General features: G+C 36.8%; 1 protein-coding gene across 4 annotated transcripts in view; it reads right to left on the bottom strand.

Annotated features, from left to right (window-relative positions):
• Positions 1–2,758: 2,758 nt before the first annotated feature.
• The window catches only part of LOC119779147 (rho-associated protein kinase 2-like), a 44,459-nt gene continuing 29,139 nt past the window's right edge, over positions 2,759–18,078 (bottom strand). Inside the window, exons 15-34 of one of the 4 annotated variants that reach the window (XR_005280188.1) lie at positions 16,788–17,034; positions 16,056–16,162; positions 15,811–15,970; positions 14,919–15,079; positions 13,106–13,290; positions 12,890–12,959; positions 12,611–12,714; positions 10,702–10,888; positions 9,668–9,761; positions 8,728–8,822; positions 8,262–8,453; positions 7,602–7,770; positions 7,217–7,429; positions 6,724–6,791; positions 6,521–6,609; positions 5,564–5,642; positions 5,214–5,478; positions 4,462–4,738; positions 4,022–4,112; positions 2,759–3,284 (exon numbers count right to left, since the gene is read on the bottom strand). Coding sequence is in view for 3 of the 4 variants with exons in the window: in XM_038278687.1 (XP_038134615.1) it covers positions 3,729–3,819; positions 4,462–4,738; positions 5,214–5,478; positions 5,564–5,642; positions 6,521–6,609; positions 6,724–6,791; positions 7,217–7,429; positions 7,602–7,770; positions 8,262–8,453; positions 8,728–8,822; positions 9,668–9,761; positions 10,702–10,888; positions 12,611–12,714; positions 12,890–12,959; positions 13,106–13,290; positions 14,919–15,079; positions 15,811–15,970; positions 16,056–16,162; positions 16,788–17,034 (2,853 nt within the window). In the remaining variant the exon portion in view is untranslated. Of the gene's footprint in view, positions 3,285–3,713; positions 3,820–4,021; positions 4,113–4,461; positions 4,739–5,213; positions 5,479–5,563; positions 5,643–6,520; positions 6,610–6,723; positions 6,792–7,216; positions 7,430–7,601; positions 7,771–8,261; positions 8,454–8,727; positions 8,823–9,667; positions 9,762–10,701; positions 10,889–12,610; positions 12,715–12,889; positions 12,960–13,105; positions 13,291–14,918; positions 15,080–15,810; positions 15,971–16,055; positions 16,163–16,787; positions 17,035–18,078 lie in introns of all 4 variants that reach the window. The other 3 variants (XM_038278687.1, XM_038278688.1, XM_038278689.1) reach the window with 3 other exon arrangements.

Raw genomic sequence — 18,078 nt, 5'->3', positions numbered from 1 at the left:
TATTTCATAGAGTCCCAATATCAGGTGAGAATGTTTAAAAACAACTTTGTACACTTTTGGGCCACCATATTACTTTATGATTATGAGTGCAACAGCTTTCTAACATAATTGCAGCTACCTCTCCATTAAAGGCTTTTAGATGAGACATCCGGAATGATTATAGTTTAAAGATTTTCATTGGTAATGTTAATACAATGCACCTGTGGCACAGTAGGTAATTGTGTCCCCATTTCCATGTAGAATCTGCAGTTTTGTTCTTTTTTTTTAGATTCAGAGAAAGCCTCTTTTGTTAAGTGTAGAGAAGCACAAAAAAACCCCCAAATAAAATAAAGAACTTACCTCAGATGAAGACAGACACATTTTTAAAAATGTACATGAAGAGAATTTACAATATAGAGGCAGGAGGAGCAGGTTTTATCTGCTGGAAATTATTCAAAACATGGAGTCACACTCATATTGGATTAAAACCTGAAATATGGGATAAGATAATAGCATCTGGGAAACAAATTAACCATTACATTGTGGATAGAGGCGATAGTTGGCTTTGGGGTTCCCTGAAAGATTGATTTCAGACCAGTCCACATGCACTTGTAAACTACAGTCCCTCTGAAATATACGGCTGTCAGTGTACAAAACAAAAGGTGATATATTTGATGCATTGATAATAAGATGTAATTATCTAATTTGGGTTTAGTTTTTTTTGGTGAAATGTAATTTAAAGTATACGAGGTACACTGCAAAAGCGATCTAGAAATAATTAAATGTCTTACCATTAATATGAGTAGGTAAATGAGATGATTTGGCAATGGACTGAGTATTTTTTACCCCTAAAATAAGGTAATTAGATAATATGCCCTTGAAATAAGACAATATTTGCTCTTATTTAAACGTCATTTGTCTTGTATACTGTCTCACCTACCCCCTCAATTCAAGACAAAGTGCACATATTTAAAAAAAAATACTCTAGATTTAAATTTTTTGCAGTGTAGTGTACTGCATGACTTAAAATAAGACTGTCTGTGTAAATACATTACCAGGAACGTAAGTCTCTAGAAAATATTAAAGGTAATTCAGTAAAACACCGACAGAGCAAAACCTGAATATTTATTATCTTTATAAATTCAGCTGAAGAAATCAGAACAAACTGTCTGTGTGACAAATTTGAATTGTTAAAGGCTGCTTAAAACAATGTGCCTAAGAGTCTTATTAAACAAATTATTTGCCAAAGGGGTCACTTTGAGACAAACCAGATTCATATTTTCAGTCCATAGGCCTTTTTTATGGCTTAAAGGTATAGTGGAGGATGTACTTTTTCTGGGTGGATCATCATAACAAGTGGTACTGCTAAGTGTCAATCATTCTGGTGATATATGTACGCAGAGGTGTCAAGTTTGAAGTACAAATACTTTGTTACTGTAATTAAGTACACTTTTTAGGTATCTATACTTTACTCCATTAGTTATTTTTCTTCCTACTTCTGACTTCTACTCATTATGTTTTCACACAAGTATCTGTACTTTTTATTCCTTACATTTTTAAAACAAATGTTACTCGTTACTCTTTAATATTTATAAATATATATTTCCCGTCCTGTGCGCCATCCGATGCAGATCATTGGCATCGTCCACATCTAGTGAAAACTAGTGTAATTGCATGAGTTATATAAACAAAAAACTCATTGGTTAGCTAAAGGAAATCATCAGAAGCAAGCAGGTGTTCTTAAAACTGCAAACGTGAATTGTCTATGCCATGCTACAATGTCGGATTCAGAAAAAGATGTTGAAATGTCTAAAAGGTTGGACGCATGGCGCGAGCGTATCGGGAGATGGAGACCAACAAATCTCCCTCATCCATGGCCCTATCTCAAAGAATTTTTTTAAAATAGTAAAAAAAAAATTGAGCTTTCAATTCATATAGTGGCATCTGGCTGTTTTTTTTTTTTTTAAGGTTACGTTATACTTTTATACTTTAAGTGTTTTTTTGAGCACATACTTTTTCCCTTTTACTTGAGTAAAGAGGTCAAGTTGATATTTCAACTTTTACCAGAGTGTTTTTTAACTGCAGTATCTATACTTCTACTTAAGTAACAAAAGTGTGTACTTTTGACACCACTGTATGTACGTAAGGCCGTCCTACGTGCTCGTCCCATTTTAATTTGAAAAACTCACACAAAGAGAAAAGACAATTATGAGAAATTTATTGATATAATTACTTTGTCTTTGGCGCTCAGACCTCTGCAGGAAACATAGCGCTTAATTTTGATAGATTTTCAGTTTTTGAATGGAAAGCAGCACATTGTTATACTTTCTGTGAAAACATGCTAAATAAACACCTTTGACTTAACACTGCGAAGCCATTTTTGTATGAAAATGGACTAAGAGGAAAGGGATCAAGAACAGATTCAAGCCCAAGTGGGAAGTGGGACATCCTCCATGGATGATAACAATGCCTTTTGGGAAAGACATTAAGGTCGATGAGGAGGGTTTGAAGATTCCAATAGAAATGAGGCTGAAGGTTGTTGGTGGCTACCAAAGGAGGTGGTTTCTCTGGAACCAATTTATTAATATCAGAATTGTTGTATGCACATAATAGGGCTTGCATATTTAGTCACAAAATTCACAGCAAATAACTTGTGCATAAACACAAAGATTGCTGAAGTTGAAGTTTTCTGGATCTTTTTTCTCTTACAGTCCCCATGAGATACTCGAATCTGAGTCAGGCAGGTTTTGAGGTAAGACATAAATAGACAAAAACATCATAGCATTTTTGTATGTTTGTTTTAATGTCCTGAATATTGAACTGTGAGAAGAAATACATTTCACATTGTTCTGTAAAGCTGGGATGTCTATATTTAGTGTGATAAAACATCCACGACAAAGGCTCGAAAGGATAAAATCTCCCACTCTAAAACTCTGTTCATACATTTACAGGACACCCTGTATAATGTGCCTCTACAATACCCATAGAAATATAACAATCCTATTATATGAGCTGTGCTTTGTGTTTTTCTACTGTATGGGTTTCTACGGAAAAAAAGGAGCATTTTGCAAACGACTTTAAATGAGTTCAATAATGATTCTAAAAAAAGCAGTCTCATTATAAAGATGTGGTTGAAGCTCCCCCTGTCAAAAATGACAGAATACATTCCAGTTCTCATGACAACAGCCGGTTAATCTGAATTTCTGTCATGTGTTTTTTCTTTTCTTTTTCCTTTTTATGGACTTTTCATATGCGGTCAACTGGGTCCAGACGATCCAGATGGATGAAAACAGAGCTGGGGTTAACTGAAAGAGAGATGGGGGAGAAGAAAAAAAAAGCAGAGTGAGAAAAACTTGGTTTGCAAGCAGCAGAGTGGCAAGATATCTAAAACAACGCCCACACGAAATCCACACATACTAAAACAAGAAATCTACTCTGCATTCAAACGCATCAGGGCTTAAAAATGCAGACACATGCAGGGGTAGGCTCCTTCTGCATGTTTGCAAGGCACTGTTTTATAATGGAGGATTTTATCCTTTTGTAGAGACTTGTAGAAGGATGCAGCATACAAGGCTTGTGGAAATTCAAAAATCAAACATTCTAATTCTAGTTTTGCACTAAACTGTTAAATTTGTGAATCACACAAAAACATGCTCCTGAAAAAAAAAAAAATAATAAATAAAAACTGCCTAATTTATAATGTTCAAACGGTTTTCATGCAGAGGTGGAGTTACCCTCTGTCTCTCCTTTCAGAAGAAAATATCATCATCCCCACCATTATCACCATCATTATCATCACCCATGGACCAAATCCAGTCTTTCAGGTCAAACTCAAGCAGCCTGAAAAGATGAGTTTCAAGGAATGACATCAAATCTGTTTCTGTCAAGGCCTGCCACAGTCACCAGGAGGAGGTGTTGAGCGAAGTCTAGCTCACGTGTCACTATGCATGTACATGCTGCTCTATATGTGGCAGTGGTTAGTTGGCACTGCAGCACAGCAATGAAGCAGGCGGACAAGGCTTACTGGGCTCCTTCTACTTACAGTCTCCAAGCGTGAGAGATTTTAGAAATGTGGGGTCAGAGGTGAGGAGATCAAGGGTCAGTGGAGGATGATACGGAGCATAGGGCCAGAGCTGCAGGATGAAAGCCAATTAGGGTGTGGCTGAGACTATCGAGCTTCATTACAGACGCAAGATATGTGATTAGTGACTACTCTATTGGGTCAGGAGTAAGTGCTTTTTTTAGTGCTGCATTCTGGTGTTTTGCATGTGAAAATGACTCGAGAAGCTTTCTGGGGAAAAACATACAACTTTTCATGGCACAATAAAAAAAAGAATGAAAAACAACAACAAAAATACTCTGCCACCTTTTAATGATACAACGATGTGTTAAAAAAATTTTTTTAGAAAGACATTTAAATTGGTGGTTAAAACGTGAAAATGTTTGACTGGTCTCTCAAAGCCGTATGCCTGTACCCCTCACCTTGAGTTCTCTGATGTCTGCTGGTGTCTGGTGGACTGGACCTTAATGGCACGGCGGTGAGACAGGCGAGGGGAGGACCTCGGAGAGGAGTGCGGGGACACTTGTGGAGAGGAACGCGGCAGAGAATCATCAGAGATGTTTCGAGCGGCAGGGGGAGGACTTAGTGTTGAGGTTTTCCTCGGGATGCGCTTGAGGAGATGTCTGACCCAACGCTGCTGTTCCGTCTGGGAGCCAGTCAGCAGGAGTAGGTCTTTGGCGGTGGACACATCGTAGTTCACTAGGGAGGATTTACAAAGTAAAGATGAAAAGTTCAAAAGATGGAAATTAAAGTTGTTCTTTTTCTTTAAAATACTTTTTGACCTGAAATCTTTTCTTTATAAGATTAAACATCAAACAACAGATATCTTGATAGAACATTTAATTAGTTATGGGGTTCCACCTGTTAAAAAAAAAAAAAAAAAAAAAAAAAAAAAAAAAAAAGAGTTTCTCTTTCGGAAGAAGTTTAAATGTTAAATTCTATGGGGATTATAACTTTTACAAGGCCAATTAAAAAATGAGAAAACTAACCTATTTTATACAAACTTTAACTTCTTACAACCCCTATGGCTCTAAACTAATTTACTACATTAACGTCTAAACAAAAATGTGTGAAAACAGGTTTTCTCAACTATTTCTGTTTTATTTTCTAATTAAAAATACATTACATATATTAATAGGTTCCAAAAGAACTCCCGAAAACAAAACAATGATACCTTTGCAGGGCGGTATAACTTCTTCTTTCTTCTCCAGATGGTCTCTATGGAACTTGGCGTGGCAGCAGCGGCACTCAAGTGCTGCTGGAGGCTTAAAGACATTCCATAAGGGCCGTGAACAGGCATCACAGCTGGAGGGGAGGTGGTAAATGGTGCCAACAAACTCGTGGCCTTTGTGGCTGACAAAAGGGGAACGTTCGGATGGTGAAGACTCCTCCGCCTCCTCCTGCTCGCGTTTGCTCTCCCCTTCGTTGGCATACAAGATCTGAAGGAAAAGGTGAGATGAAGGGACTTTATTATAAAGAAATATGCACAAGAAAAAAGGTAAAAGAATCATAGTCACTTATTACCTGGAATATTCTAGGGATTTCTTTGACATCTGCTCGGTAACAATCTGTCTGAGTTATGGGTCGGACATGGAACAGCTTTCTAAAATGGAAACAGAAATGAGAAATTTATAGGAAGCTTTCAAGATACATTTCTGAACAACCTTGCATTTAGCAAACAGAAAAGATATTTGAAACCCCATCTGTCCCAAAATAAATTAATAAAAAGTTAAGTCAGATTTTGTTTCATAAAAAAAAAAAAGAACTTATTAAAGGGGACTTTCATAAAGTTTCATTTTGGTTGAGTTTATCATGTCCCTAATGCTTTGTCACAATATTTCAAACACTTGTTTCTCCATATAAGGAAAAGAAGAACATTTACTGTTATGTTTTAGCCTTTCTTTAAGTAATCACAACTTTTTCTACAGTATTGTGAAATAATACGGAGACCCCCATAAAACTAGCAGTGTCTGATTCTTTTAACTTTTATTCATGTCTGGGAAAGAATGATTTAACTAAAAATAAACCCAAAACATCAACCTTACTCACAAAAAGCTTTTCACTGAAGCATGTACTCCAAACAGTGAAAAGAAGAGTAGACAAAACAATGACGCCTCGTGTCACCACAATAAGCTGAAATAGCTTAAGTGAGGAGATTCTTGTGGCTTTCTACTTGTCCTTGTTGATGTTGTTTTTTTTGTTTTTTGTTTTTTACATCTGTCTCTCGTTTTTCGTCACACGCCCACAATACAAGCTATAAAAACCTAGAAAATGCTGATTAGTTTGTATTAATCACATGAACTTGATAGATATGAAATCAAATATCCCTATTTCTAAATATGTTCAAGAAACACACAGACTGTAATAGGATTGATTAAATATTTTTTTCAATTTTGTCCAGTTTTACTGCCTTTTCTTTAAGGTTGAGTTTTGCATTGCTGTTCAGAGAAAATTTTAGATATTCAGGTTGTAATGACTCACTCAATGTCAAGCGTCATGAATGGCTTGGCTTGTTCTTTGTCCATCTCACTGTGGTAAAACAGGATTTTTTTGCTGCTTACAACCACATACTGCAAAGCAAAGGGAAAGGCCGATCAAAGCAGGTCAAATGAGGAAAGGACTTTGCTGATAACAAAATAAACATAACCCTTAAAAAAAAAAAGAAACACTGTCGGACTGATTACTTTTTTGTCCCAGCCAATTCTCTTTGTGTTCTTGGAAGGAAGCGAGAGCCATCCCTCCAGCCTGGAATCTAGTGAGCAGAAAGAGAGAAAAAAAAAAAAAAAAAAAAAAAAACAGGAAGATGGTGGCATTAAAAGGAGAGCAGCCCTCAATCATAGAACTCACTAAAAACAAACCTTAACATTTTTAAGTGTTTGGAACGTGTTATTTATGCAAAGTGCTTGTCATTCTGGGAAGAAAGAATAAATTATGCAGTGAGATTAAATCATGAGTTTTGAAAAATCTCAACATCAATTCAAGTCTGTAATTGTCTTCTATAAGCAGATTACATTTAGGACAGCTCAGCAAGACCATGCTGTGAGTTTTAATATGTCAAGCAAACACAAAAAGTCAAAAGAAGGAGAAAGATTAGCAGCAAAGCCACAGAACTTCTTTTTTTTTGTTGCTAAGAACATGTTTGGTTGGAGTTCAAACTTCCACGACGTGCAGGGTCACCTCCGGATTCAGGCTCAGGGGACTGTGGATAGGTCAGAGGCAGAGGGCCCTGGCCCTGCTCTTCAGGATAGTCATTTTCCTCATCATCAGGCTCGGAGTCCAACAGAGCCTGAGCTGATCGAAGGTTGGGCCGAGTATCAATGCAGACAGATTTGTGGGAGCGCTGATAGGTAAAGGACATTGACTCGGAGGTACGAGAATGAGTAATGCGCACTGAACAGGAGCATGAAAGCCAGGTTGTGTGGTAAGAAAAGTGGGAAAATGGAGAAAGAAGTGGAAGTAAACAATAAAAAGAAGAGGAATCCATGCAGCAGTATCTTTAAGTGTTCAATAATATAGGGAGAAATCTGAGAGATGTTGTGAGGAGCTTAGATTGAGGGCCTACCTGGGAATCCATCAGCAATTTCCAAATCGTTGTTGCTGCTGATGCTGGTGGTGTCCAGAGAGTGAACACTAAGCGTCGTGAGCTGACAGCGAAGATGCTCGATGTCGCTTTCTCTGCTATCCAGAATCATCTGCAACTCCTGGCAGTGGTGGCTCTCATCCACCAACAGCTGTGCACACAGACACACATACCTTACAAAAAAATACTCAATTTAAAGACTAAGACTAATCTGAAAAACTATTTATATAAGGCAGATACTTAGAAAACACATACTATACAATGTTGTGGTAAAAGTATTTTCCCCTTTAAAGATTTATTATATTTTTGCTGTTTAATATTCCTCAGATCCCTAAAAGAAAATCTTTTTAAATGCATGGTTTAATACCAAAAACAAATATATTTCTGGTCTGTGTATTTAAGCTTTTGACTTGACTTGTGCATGTAATTATAGGCCCTACAAACCTAATTTGTCTGTCGTCTACATTATACACTTAATGTTCTTTGCAAATAACGTATTATTTGTAGCGTTTTTACCCAGAAGGAATCTGTGCAGTAAAAAGATACTGCAGCTTTTTTTGGTGTGTCAAAAACAGAGGTTTTCTGTTAACAAGTAGCCTAAATGGACTGCATATATTTCAGGCATGGTGTGGGTGCACTGACCGCCTGTACGTCTTCCAGCTCCTTCTGGTGTTTGAAGAGGATGCTGTTAATTTTTTGCCTCTCTGCTTTCAGATCCTGCTGCAGCTTCCTGTTCTCCTGCTTCGTCTTGTGCACCTCAGAGTTGACAATCCGGATGCCTCCTCGCTCCTGATCCTTCCTCTTTGCCATCACCTCAGACAGCTTGTTCACAGCCTGGGAGCAAAAACAAGCTACATTAAAAAAGAAAAAACTCTTTTTATGGTAAATATAAACTCTGAGGCTCAGTAAGCTGGGAGGCTTGCAGTAATCAATGCTGCTGTGAGAAAAGGCGTATTTATGCTTCCTTACAGATGTCCACAGTTCAATACAAGCCTGAGGCAGCGAGATGTTCTTAACGAAAGATGACAGAAAATAACTATTTTTTGTTTTTAAGTTCAAGAGTAAGAGAAAATATGGACAATTTTCAGACCTGTGTAGGTGGACGCACCTGAATTTTAAGAGTCTTTTCAGTCTGAATTTGCTTTTCCAAAGATAGTTTTTGGCTTTCAATCTTCCTCTCCGTCTCTTTGGCTTTCTGGAGTTCTATAACAGGTAAACAAAATTATCATTATAGTTTAAAACTTACATTTTTATGTAAAACACATTGAACATCATTTTAAAGCTAGTGATACACTGAAAAAAAAAACAAATGTTGAAGTCTCCATTTCAGGAAATACCTGACTAAGAATTTTTCATGAGATTTAATTCAAACTGGACATAATAAAAATTATTTAAAAAAATGCAAAAAAAAAATTCTGTCACCATTTTGTTTCCTTCACCGTACAGCAAAGTTACAGTGGTTACTCAACTCTGGTGCAATATCTAAATAACTTCACAGTAAATGTAGCCTTTTTAAACATTTAATCAAAAACCCCACTTGGCTAATAAATGTCACACAACCCCAGATGCCACAATTCAGTCAACTGCTGCATTTTACATAAAACAAATTGTAAGCAGTACAGAAAAAACATCAGAACAAGCAAAACAAAGAATAATAAAGGAAGAAAGGGAACTCTAATCTAACTGGTATAGATTAAATGCTATAACTATATAATGTTTTATGTGTTTATCTGTTTCATTCTGAGTAAACTTTATGTATTTGTAGATTTTCAGTGATGCAGAAAGAAAAAAAAAAGCTCAAAGTTTTAGATTTTCCGTATTTTTTTTTCTTTTAAAGCTCCTTTACAACTGTGGTTTTGCTTATAAAGAAGTTAGTGCAGAAAGCGGAAAAATGCATCCTGTTATTTATAGTTGTGCAATATTGGAAGAATGAGGCAACAAACAAACATACCTGGCAACTAGTTACCCAGGAGAGCTTTTGGACATGCTTCAAGGGATCAGCTGGAATTGTAATTTCTGTCATATTCACATTAAAATGCAGGTCTCACCTTGTTCGAGCTCTTTCAGCTGGTTGTTCAGTTCTTCCTTCTCACTGGCCAGGTTGCCTACATCCACTGTCAGTGTGCGGTTGGACTCTTCCAGCTGTGAAGAAGGAGATAGAAGTGAGCTGATGTCAGCCACAAATGTAAGTTATTTAAAAAAAGATTCCGTGGTGTTTCTGGGAGGAAGCAGAAATATATGGTATTTTCTGTTATATGTACCAATTTTAGACTAGGCCTCCAGACTTAATACAGACGATTAATTTAAAATATAATGCAGGCAGGTATTTAGCCTCCTCTCCTATTATGTATCACTTTCAGTTAGTACTTGTCAGTACTTTGCAGTTATCTTTAAATTAATTTAGGGATTTCCATCTAAATAAGAGGTGTATGCAATTAATGCAAAGGGTTTCAGTGTTACACTGAATAAAAACATATTTTTGGTCACATACAAGCTATATATGCATTATGAAAATAATGTATTGTGTCTGAAATCTTTCCAGATTTAATTTTTAACAGAACTAGAGAAATAACCATGCCACTCAATTAGGTGGCAACAAAGAGAGCATTAAAAGTAACAAAGTAAAAAGGAAGTGCACCCAAACAACGGTGAGGCATACTCCAATAATCTGCCATTACTTGCATTTTTAGAGTGCTTTTAACATTAAAGTGCTCAAATTCATTAAATCTATTTTAATTTCAATATTAATCCAGTTAAAATACAATGTTTAAATTGTGCATAAATAGAAATTAAAACCTAAGTATGGTTTTTAGAGGAGCATGGTGGAAAATCAATCCCTGCAAGTTCTGCAAGTTAAAGATTGTATTATCTGTTTAAGAAGTCTTTCTTACTACATTGAACTGTGCTGCTGGGATCAAAATCTGGTTGTGTTTAAATGCAATGAACTTTTTTCTGTTGCTTAATTTCAATAAAGATGTTTAAAGTAATCAGTTTTTTCATAAAAAGAAAAAAGGATATACTTGTTTTAAAAGTTATTAAATTGGATTAAAGCTCAGCTATAATCCATGTAGTCATATCTCACTGAGGTGATGGTGGCCTCCTTCTCATTGAGCTCTTGTTTGTGTCTCGCCATCATGTCCTTGATCTCCAGCTCCTTCATGATCTTCTCCTTCTCCAAATCCGAGTACTGCTCCTCGGCGACAGAGCGAGCAAGTCGCTCGGAATCTGCTTTTTTCAAACTGCTTTCCAGCTGCGCTGCCATAGAAGCCCTAAGCAGGAGAGAGAAAAACATGAACCCTTATTAGGCTGCTGGAGCTGAACAAATCTTTGAATAGAATTAACTTCATAATGCCAGTTAGAACTCCTCTGCTGCCTGTAGCATGTTAGAACATAATCAATCAATTACATTTCTGTAATTGACTGGATTTTATAAAGAATGCAGAACCAGATTTTCTAATAGAAACTATTTTTTCTTTTCTTTTAACACTTGGGACATTTTCTAATTCAGTTTGGCTTCCATATTTTTGAGAAACCCATAATCTGCTTTTTGGCTACAAAAGAATTCACAGGAGAGCATTAGCACTTGTTAGGAAAGCCTGTTTCATTCTTTAAGGCTTAGATAATATATGCTTTGTAGCTTTTAGCAACAGCAAATAACCACAACAACTGAAAGTTACAGTGCAAGATCAATCATACAACCTTGAACCTTGAATGCCTTTACGTTACAAACCTCAATACATTTTATTAGATTTGCAAAATATAAAAACAACACAAAAATATATATAAAAGAATGCTAGTAACACTTGAAACTGTGAGAAATCTACTGAATAATCAATAATTTGCTCAACTTCCTTTCAATGCAACGAGAGCAGCGAATCTCCTGGGGCATGTCTCTACCAGCTTTGCTTACTGTAGGGTTGTACAATCTATTGTTCTCACGGTACTGATGCAGGCAGTAGAAATACCACAAAGAAAACATACTGTATATATCCACTAATTTAAGCATATTCTGTTTAGTCAATCTATACCTGTACTGTGTTAGTTGACTACAAATTTAGTGCATAAAAAAAGTCTAGAAGATAAAAGATGCAGGAAGGTAGTAAAATTATGAAGAAACTACAGTTACATTTTTAATAGCTGGAATATTCTTGTAATTATGATGTAAATCAATTTTCCTAGTAGCTGGGTTGAACTTCATTAGAGGTTTGTTTGCCCCTCGCACCAGAGGCTGAATGCCTCTCGTTACCTAAAGGGTAACGAGAGGCAATCAGCCTCTCATGACCACCTCCTGATCAGGGAGGTGGTCATGGAGGAGGTGCAAGTGAAATGGAGTTCTTTCTCTAAAATTGACAGAACATAGTAGACATGTTTGCTCAGCCATGTCTTTGTCCAAATACGCTGGTCGCCTTGGCACAAATTGCCAAGGCAGCACGTTTCACTGTAGTGAGCTTCATATTCCGCAGCCCTCCATTGACTGCTTCCCCAGTTAACGCGGCCCTTGACCATGCTGGCCAGGTTTGCATTTTAATATGATGGATTAAAATGCCAAAATTTTACCATTAAAATCAGCTAAACTAAAATAGACACTGCCATACTGTATTGAGCAATAATTTTAATTATAAAAGGGCAACTGCTTGTTCAGGATTTTGCAGGGGTATTATATCTATGTCGTGATTTATTTTTTATTTTAGTTCAAAAAAGATTCTATAAAAATAATACATAATTGAAGTTTAAACATATGAGTTATAACATAAAATTTTCCTTTGAGGTCAGTAAAATATTTTTTTTATTGAACTGGATTAAATTAGCCACAAAGGTCCTAATAAAATAGATGGAAATTTGTGTTAGTAATATGATAAACATTTATTCTTTTACAGGGAAAGTAGTGATTGAGTTTCCCCATTTTCTTTTTTTGATTTTTACTACAGTTATAACATTATTTTATGTTTGAACAGCATTTACAACATTATTATGTGAAACTTGACTGTTACCTTTCTTCCTGGTATTCTGCCAGTTGCTGCTGTGCCTCTTGGTACATCTTATTCTTTTCATCATTTTCATCCTTCAGCTCATGGATCTGTTTTCTGTACAGGGTCTGTGGTAAAAAGAAACACATCATTACAGATTTTACATTGTACATTAGTGCTTAATGATGCAGATTTATGATATTTTTCACTAAGCTGAACAGTCATGCTGTTGGAGCTGTTACTGACTGTGAAATATTCGGCTGTCACTACTGTTTGACAGATGCACTAAAGAGAGAGAGTTACATTAAAATTTTGTTCGTCCTCCAGCTGGTCCATCAGGTCCTTCAGCTGGCCATCAGCCTCTTGCTTTTCCCTGAAATAACACCAAAAGTCTGTCAATCACAGCTGAAGGCCAAGCTTGAGCATGAGAGCCAAAGCAGCCAAAAAAACAAGACAGACATCAAAGCTGCAGAGTGTGCTTGAAAATTGGGCTCATTGCAAATTTTATGCGAGTCTGACCTGCGTAGCTCCTGGTTCTGCTTCTCCAGACTCTGCTTCATATCCAGGAGTTGGTTGAATTCCTGTTTGAGCTGTTTTTCTGAGGAGGTGAGCACAGACACCTGCTGTTTGTGAGCTTTCAGTTCGCTCTGGCTTTTACTTCGCTTCTGGATCTCCTGCTCCAGGCGTAGAGTCAGGTCCATCACCTAGACACACAAGCAAACAGAACAGCCTGTTAAATAGTGAGCATTTTAGGAGAAAAGATCTATATCTACACAACAAATAATTTATTAGCTTTATTTTCTCATCTTACTATTGTCAATAACTAGGCTGAAAAATCCAGTTCTTATAATAAGCTTCTGGGAGGACTAGGTTTTATTAAATAACAGTTTAATCCAATGGCGTAATTATCGGTAAGCAGAGTATGCAGTTGCTTAGGGGCCCTGTCGCTGTCACCTGTTGGCCCCAACGCAATTGTGGTCTAGGACGTCTTTTTGCAGATGTGATGGTGTGAAAAATTCCTCTTCAACCCACCTGACACTAGGTTGACTGACCGGACCTTATTTATACCCCAACATAAGGCAGATTTCAACATGATGGTGAGCCGTTTAAACATGGCACCAATAGCAGCAGACAGTGGTACTTTTATTCAACATGTCAACTGTGTATATTTCATTAGACGTTTGGTAAAAAAATACGCTCATATATGTTTCAAACCGCAATAAAGATCTTAAAAGAACGATGTATTTGAGTATTCTATTTTTTACAATACGACTTGGAATTATGGGTAATCCAGAGCATAGATTGAAACCATAACCGTTACGTACAATGTGTTAGCGACGATGGAGACCAAAAAGAGGTACTTAAGCGGATTCCAGAAAAGAAAAAGGAAAGAAAAGCTGCTGGAAGAATGGAAAAAAACTTTCTTTCAAAGAACCGAAGAGGGAGATGTTGCTGCTACAGCAAGTGAAGATTGCGACCACAAAACTGATTGTGACCGTGAAACTCAAGGTAGCTCGATAAGACTGCTTTTACAGCAGATTATACTAAAGTATATCCATGTCTAGTGAATGTAAAAAATGATTAAATGATCAAGTGTGTATGTATGGGGCACATTTCGGGTCGGTTGGCTACGGCAGCGGCTGGAGGGGGTTGTTGGCGCGGTGTGAGGTGTTGTACTGCATATGGGCCCCACCCAGATAATGTTGCTTACGGGCCTTTTGTTGTGTCATTACGCCATTGGTTTAATCCCAAATATATTTGCACAAAAAATGTATTCAAACATCATAATTAAATAATGACAATTTTTTTAAATGAAATTATTAAATAATGAAAATAAATAATGACATAAATACTTCCCAATTCAAATTGATCATAGTTTAAATAAATCTATCATAAAAATAATTGTTTTCTTTTTTTTTTTTTTTGTTCTAGGCTTTGCTTGTAGTTTTAGCTGCTGCTGTGAGCTTAGATGTGAAATTTAATGTAATGTCTCACTGTGACTCCTCAAATAAGATCCTATGTTCTGACTTTTAAACTGGAAGTCCACTTCAGGTCTAACTTTGTGACTTGGACAGCAATAACTCCCCCATCATTGATTAAAAAAATTTATAAATAATAAAAAGAAAAATTTGATGCTCTATGGCCTATTAAAGTTTGATAAAAAAATGCAATTATTGATTATTTAATGCTAATTTATTAACGATATTTTATGTGATATATTCGGAGGAACAATATTTCCCGATCTCTCAATAAACATGCAGATTCTTAAATGCAACTCTTGTAACCCAGGCAGATTTTTCAGTAGCTCATGCTTTTCTACTTCTAAAGTCACCTCTTCAGAAAGCTTCTCCTTTTGTGCCTGCAACTCATCCAGCTTTTGCTGAGCTTGCTTGTGATCCCATTCTAGCATCGAGTGGTCCTTCTTTAGTTGTAGCAAGTTTTCTTCCACCTGCTGCTTCAAGCTGCGCTCCTCCTCCAGAGTGCTCTCCATCTCTGCACCAAAAAAAAAAAGAGGACGAAGTTGAATTTTATTTCAAAATACAGATTTTATTTACGCCTTAAATAGACATCAATTAACTTTTTTTTCCTAAACTGATTCATGGTCGGCATAAGTCTTCTAATATAGTTAAACTATACCCTTAATATCTACAGTAGCTCAAATTTAAAGAAAAGCTCTATCGTCCAAAGCAGTACCATAATCACACCCCAAAACATTTATTTAAATACATTGAATTAGAACAAGAAAAAGACGGTTTCCAGAAAACTTCATTTAAAGTAAACGTGATTGAAACTTTTTCAACTTTGAGTGTAACTTTGTGTTTTGGTCAGTTGACACTACAATGTCATTTTTCAGACTCTACAGGGGTCTTACATTATACAAAGGAAGATTGTGCATAAAAGCACCAAATCCTCGAAGTTAATTAGAGAAAGATCTGTGAGTGCATAACAGCATAAACCTTTGAAATAGCAGGTTATTCTAAATAGAAATGTGTTCGCCACAGACGACTGCCAAAAAATAAAAGATAGGCAAAGCTTAGTACAGAACATGTCCTGGTTAGATTTTCCAACTTTAATAAACATTATCAAAATGAAGCCCGTCTTCTTTTTCAGTTTAAGGGTTACATTAATGATAAATTACTTTTCTATGTGAACAAATTTTACAAATCCTTACTATACCAGGGGTTCCAGCTGAAAATGTATATTTATCTTCCTTTTTTCCCCACCTTTTAAGGCCTCAGATTTGGCCTCCTCGATAGACTGGTAGGTTTCCTTTTTATCTGAGAGCTTTGCTTTGGTGGCCTTATGCTCTGCCTCCTCCTGTTCCAAACTCTGCTGGAGCGACTTGAGCTTGAAAGTTAAGTCAATCTCTTGCTTGTTCTTTTCCTGCAGTCAAAACATTCATGTTATGTTATCTAAAACCCAATTTATTGAACTCAAATATATTCACAAAGAGAACATATTGATTTACCTTTTCAAGATTATTTAACTTTGTTTGCAGCTCCTTCTTTTCATCTTTGACCTTGGAAAGAGATGATTTCGCCTCCTTAACTTCGTCTTCTAGGACTGAAATAGTAACTAAGGTGAAGGAATAAAAAATATAAGTTAGAAAAATAAATAATGGGACCGCAGAGGGATTGTTTATGTCTCTCTAAAATTATACAACACAAACACAAAATTATTTAACACCTGACATGCCTAATTTTAGACATTTTCTATGTCATAGCTCATGTTTTGCCCAAAGCAGACAAAAACACGACACTTAAAGTTTATTTTTCTTTTCCATGAATCCACCCAAAAAGAGTGATGAGTCATCACAGAAAACAGGTAAAACTTTGTCCCAACACATTCCCCTCTGACCTCACAGAAAGGCCTCTCAATATGGACGGAGAACAGAAAGTTTAAGGCCACCTCTCAAAAAGAAAAAGTGAAATTCTGGCATCTTGCTTCCCTCTCCACCTCCCTCAGCAAATGTTTCCACCTATGATCCAATATTTCCCAAGACTGAATCCAGAAAACCATTCATATCTAATCCTCCGTGCAGCTATAAGTTATGTAATGCCTTCTTTTCCACAACTGATGGGATGTTTACTTCATGGACACTGGAATATCAGGTTTACTAGATATTAAAAAACACAGGTCTAGATCATATTTTGCAATATGAATATAATAAACAGGCTATTTAGTTGTTTCCATGCCTCACCCTGCAGGTCAGCGAGGGCCTCTGTGCTAAGGTTGCGTTCTCTCTTCTCCTCCTCCAGTTCAGCTTGCAGCTCCCATATCTGCTTCTCCTGCTCCGCTTTGTTTGCTTCAAGACTGCTACACTTTTTCTCCATCTCCTTGAGGCTAACTTCAAGGTTCTGGGCTTGTTTCTGTGCTTCTGACTGGCTCTTCTTCAGAAGGGCAGATGCCTTCTGCTCAGCCTGCAGGGCACTGTTGGCCTCCTCCAGCTACAAGGGAAAAAAACCAAAACAGATTTAGTTCATCTTCATTTACTGTTAAGTTATTTTTCTTTCCATTATAGCAGAACATTTAGCAACATAACAAGAGGAAAAAATCTGCTATGTCTTGAGTAGAATACTGAATATACTTTATTGATCCTCAGGTGTTAATTTGAGGTGTTCTGGTATTATAACAGAATGAAAGAATAAGAAAATAAGAACGATAGTCTGTAAAGTATGTGACTTTGTGTTCCTTAATGAAGATAAGAGCTGTGCTGCTGCCATCAACACCTTTGTTTATAGATGTTGGAGCTTGGCCTGTATTTTTCAGTGTAGTCCTGTTTCTCTGACTGTGACTGGCTGGATGTGCTCTCTTCATCCTCTGACATGGGAGCTGACTCGGAGCTCGTCTGCCTGGCTGTGTGTTTCCTGGATGGGGCCGCATGTGGAGCTGGTTTACAGTAGCTTTTTGTATCTCTGCTTCTGTCTCCTTGAATCCCAGTCGGCCTCAGCAGATGGCCGCTCACACTGAGCCTGGTTCTGCAGGAGGTTTCTTCCTGTTAAAAGGGAGTTTTTCCTCTCCACTGTACCTACAAGCATAATTAGTGTGAGGGATTGCCTTCGAGTCAATGAGTCGATGCAATCAACTATTGTTCCTTAATTGGAAAACTTTAAATCAATTTGACTGTATGATCCGGTTGAATTGTAAAGTGACTTTAGATGACAAGTGTTGTGAATTGGCGCTATAGAAATCAACCGAATCGAATAGAAGATGTCAGGAGAATATGAAGATATTTTCAACTTTGTAATCTTAAGGAATGAAGTTCAGTTACTCTGTGGTTGCTGGACTTTATAGTACTGTTAAGCTATCTGTTACTCAGGTAAGGAGGAAGGAAAGTCTACATCCAAGGGTACTGATTAAACTGTTATGTCGATTCAATATTTATGCCAAGGATGTTGATTATGTCAGCAGAACTGAAGATGGAGGATGGACAGAAAATGGCGGTGCATTTAAGACAATTATGAGTTCATATATAACATATATCTAGAAAT

Source organism: Cyprinodon tularosa, unplaced genomic scaffold, assembly GCF_016077235.1.
Source record: "Cyprinodon tularosa strain WSP-4 unplaced genomic scaffold, ASM1607723v1 ctg143, whole genome shotgun sequence".
Taxonomy (NCBI): Eukaryota; Metazoa; Chordata; class Actinopteri; order Cyprinodontiformes; family Cyprinodontidae; genus Cyprinodon; species Cyprinodon tularosa.
Note: the sequence above shows the minus strand (reverse complement) of the source record. Positions and strands in the feature narration are given on the sequence as shown.